Below are 2,923 nucleotides of genomic sequence, written 5' to 3'. Positions count from 1 at the left end.
TGGTGGGAGGTGTCCAGCCCATGGCAGGGGGTGGAATGAGATGATTTTAAGGCTCCTTCCCACCCAAACCAGTCTGGAATTCTGTGATTAATTCAAACACATTCCTCCCCTAATCTGAGCTGCATTTCTGTGGGGACTCATTGGATTCCCAGCTCCATCCTAACACCCAGACTTCTCCTGACCAGGGAATAATTCCCCACCTCCCTCAGCTATTCCTGTGCATGGCAGGGAGGTAAAAAGGAGCTGATTTGGCCCATTTTCCCCTCAGCTGAACCATTCCCTGCCCATGAAGATCGTGGTGTACCGGGATGGGGTGTCTGACCCCCAGCTGGACACGGTGCTCAAGTACGAGGTGCCCCAGCTCCAGAAGAGCTTCCACACCTTCCAAAATTACCAGCCCAGCCTCGTGGTCGTGGTGGTGCAGAAGCAGCTGAGCACAAACTTCTACTGCCTGACAGGAGAGGAGTTTGTGTCCCCTCCCCTGGGCACCGTCATCGACCACAGCGTCACCAGCTCGGGCCGGTGAGAGGCAGAGCTGGGGTGGGGTAAAAAACACCCTGGGCTGGGGTAAAAAACACCCCCAGGGGGAAAAATTAACCCGGGTGTAAAAAAAACGGAGATGAAAATGCCCCAGGGTGGAAAAAAATCCACCCTCGGTGTGAAAAAATGGCTGTAAAAGCACCCCAAGGTGCAAAAACAAAATGGTTGTAAAAATAGCCCAGGGTGCAAAAAAAAACCCCCTCAGAGTGCAAAAAAATTCTCAGGGTGACAAATTGTAAAAATAGCCCAAGGTGTTGGGAAAAATCCAGCCCAAGGTCTAAAAAATGGTGTGTAAAAGCCCCCCAGTTTGCAAGAAAATGGTTGGAAAAATACCATAAGGTATTTTATCATTTCTTGTGTTTACAAAATAAGGCGCTCTGGGGTAGAAAAACATCTTGAGTGCAAAAAAAAAAGGTTATAAATGGTTAATTTTTTTATTTTGCACCCCAGGGTGCATAAAAAAAATAAGTAGAGCAAAAGAAAAATGGTGGCAAAAATACCCCAGGGTGCAAAAAAAATCCCTGCGGAGTGCAAAAATTAAACCCTTGTGGTTCAAAACCACCGTTCTGAGGTGTAAAAAACAGCTCAGTCTGGGCTTCAGAGCGCCCTGAGGTGCAAAAATGTTCATTTTTGGGGTGGAAAAAACAGAGGATTGGGGTTTGTTTTGCCCTTGCAGGGAGGATTTCTTCCTGCTGGCCCATCACTGCCGGCAGGGCTGCAGCGTTCCCACGCGCTACATCTGCATGTGGAACACGGCCAACCTCAGCTCCGAGCACCTCCAGAGGTAAGGGGGGCCCTGGCACCCCAAAATCCTCCCTGGGGAGTGGGGGAGACCCTCAGAATCATCCAGGGGAAATGCAGGAGTTCCTGAGATCCTGCAGCACCCCAAAATATTGCAGAGGGAAGGGGAGAGACCCTTAAAATCATCCGAAGGAAATGCAGGAGTGACTGGGTTCCTGAGATGCTGCAGCACCCCAAAATCCTCAAGAGGGAGTGGGAGAGACCCTCAAAATCTTCCAGGGGAAAGGGCAGAAGTCTCAGAGCCACCCCAGTATCCTACAGCCCCCCAAAATCTTCCAGGGGAAAAGGCAGGAGTTCCAGAGCCACCCTAGTATCCTACAGCCCCCCAAAATCTTCCAGGGGAAAAGGCAGGAGTTCCAGAGCCCTTCAATATCCCACAGTCCCCCAAAATCCTCCCTGGAGTAGGGCAGGGACCCTTAAAATCATCCAGGGGAAATGCAGGAATCCCAGAGCCACCCCAGTATCCTACAGCCCCCCAAAATCCTCCCTTGGGATTGGGAGGGACCCTCCAAATCCCATTTCTCCCCATCCCAAGGACAGGGACAGCTGGGAGCAGGTTCTAGGAGGGATCTGAACCTGGATCCATCCCCTTTTCCGGGAATCCCAAATCTCAATTGCCTCCCTGTCCCAAGGACATCTGGGAGCAGGTTCTAGGAGGGATCTGGACCTGGCTCCATCCCCTTTCCTGGAAATCCTAAATCCCATTTCTGGGACAGCTGGGAGCAGGTTCTAGGAGGGATCTGGACCTGAATCCATCCCTTTTTCCGGGAATCCCAAATCTCAATTGCCTCCCTGTCCCAAGGACAGCTGGGAGCAGGTTCTAGGAGGGATCTGGACCTGAATCCATCCCTTTTTCCGGGAATCCCAAATCTCAATTGCCTCCCTGTCCCAAGGACAGCTGGGAGCAGGTTCTAGGAGGGATCTGGACCTGAATCCATCCCTTTTTCCGGGAATCCCAAATCTCAATTGCCTCCCTGTCCCAAGGACAGCTGGGAGCAGGTTCTAGGAGGGATCTGGACCTGAATCCATCCCTTTTTCCGGGAATCCCAAATCTCAATTGCCTCCCTGTCCCAAGGACAGCTGGGAGCAGGTTCTAGGAGGGATCTGGACCTGAATCCATCCCTTTTTCCGGGAATCCCAAATCTCAATTGCCTCCCTGTCCCAAGGACAGCTGGGAGCAGGTTCTAGGAGGGATCTGGACCTGAATCCATCCCTTTTTCCGGGAATCCCAAATCTCAATTGCCTCCCTGTCCCAAGGACAGCTGGGAGCAGGTTCTAGGAGGGATCTGGACCTGGCTCCATCCCCTTTCCTAGAAATCCTAAATTCCATTTCTGGGACAGCTAGGAGCTGGTTCTAGGAGGGATCTGCACCTGGATCCATCCCCTTTTCCTGGAAATCCCAAATCCCATTTCTGGGACAGCTGGGAGCAGGTTCTGGGAGGGATCTGGACCTGGATCCATCCCCTTTTCCAGGAATCCCAAATCCCAATTCCCTCCCTGTCCCCAGGTTGACCTTCAAGCTGTGTCACCTGTACTGGAACTGGCCGGGCACCGTCCGTGTCCCTGCCCCCTGCAAGTACGC

At 52.2% G+C, this 2,923-nt stretch overlaps 1 protein-coding gene across 1 annotated transcript in view; it reads left to right on the top strand.

Annotated features, from left to right (window-relative positions):
- PIWIL2 (piwi like RNA-mediated gene silencing 2) overlaps window positions 1-2,923 on the top strand; it is a 17,019-nt gene that overhangs the window by 13,328 nt on the left and 768 nt on the right. Inside the window, exon 19 of the mRNA XM_031065215.1 lies at window positions 2,849-2,923. This exon is cut by the window's right edge and continues 768 nt beyond it. Coding sequence (XP_030921075.1) covers window positions 2,849-2,923 — 75 coding nt within the window. The remainder of the gene's footprint in view (window positions 1-2,848) is intronic.

This window comes from Geospiza fortis, unplaced genomic scaffold (genome assembly GCF_000277835.1).
Source record: "Geospiza fortis unplaced genomic scaffold, GeoFor_1.0 scaffold594, whole genome shotgun sequence".
Classification (NCBI taxonomy): domain Eukaryota; kingdom Metazoa; phylum Chordata; class Aves; order Passeriformes; family Thraupidae; genus Geospiza; species Geospiza fortis.
The sequence above is the reverse complement of the archived record's forward strand: the minus strand, read 5'-3'. Positions and strand labels throughout refer to the sequence as shown.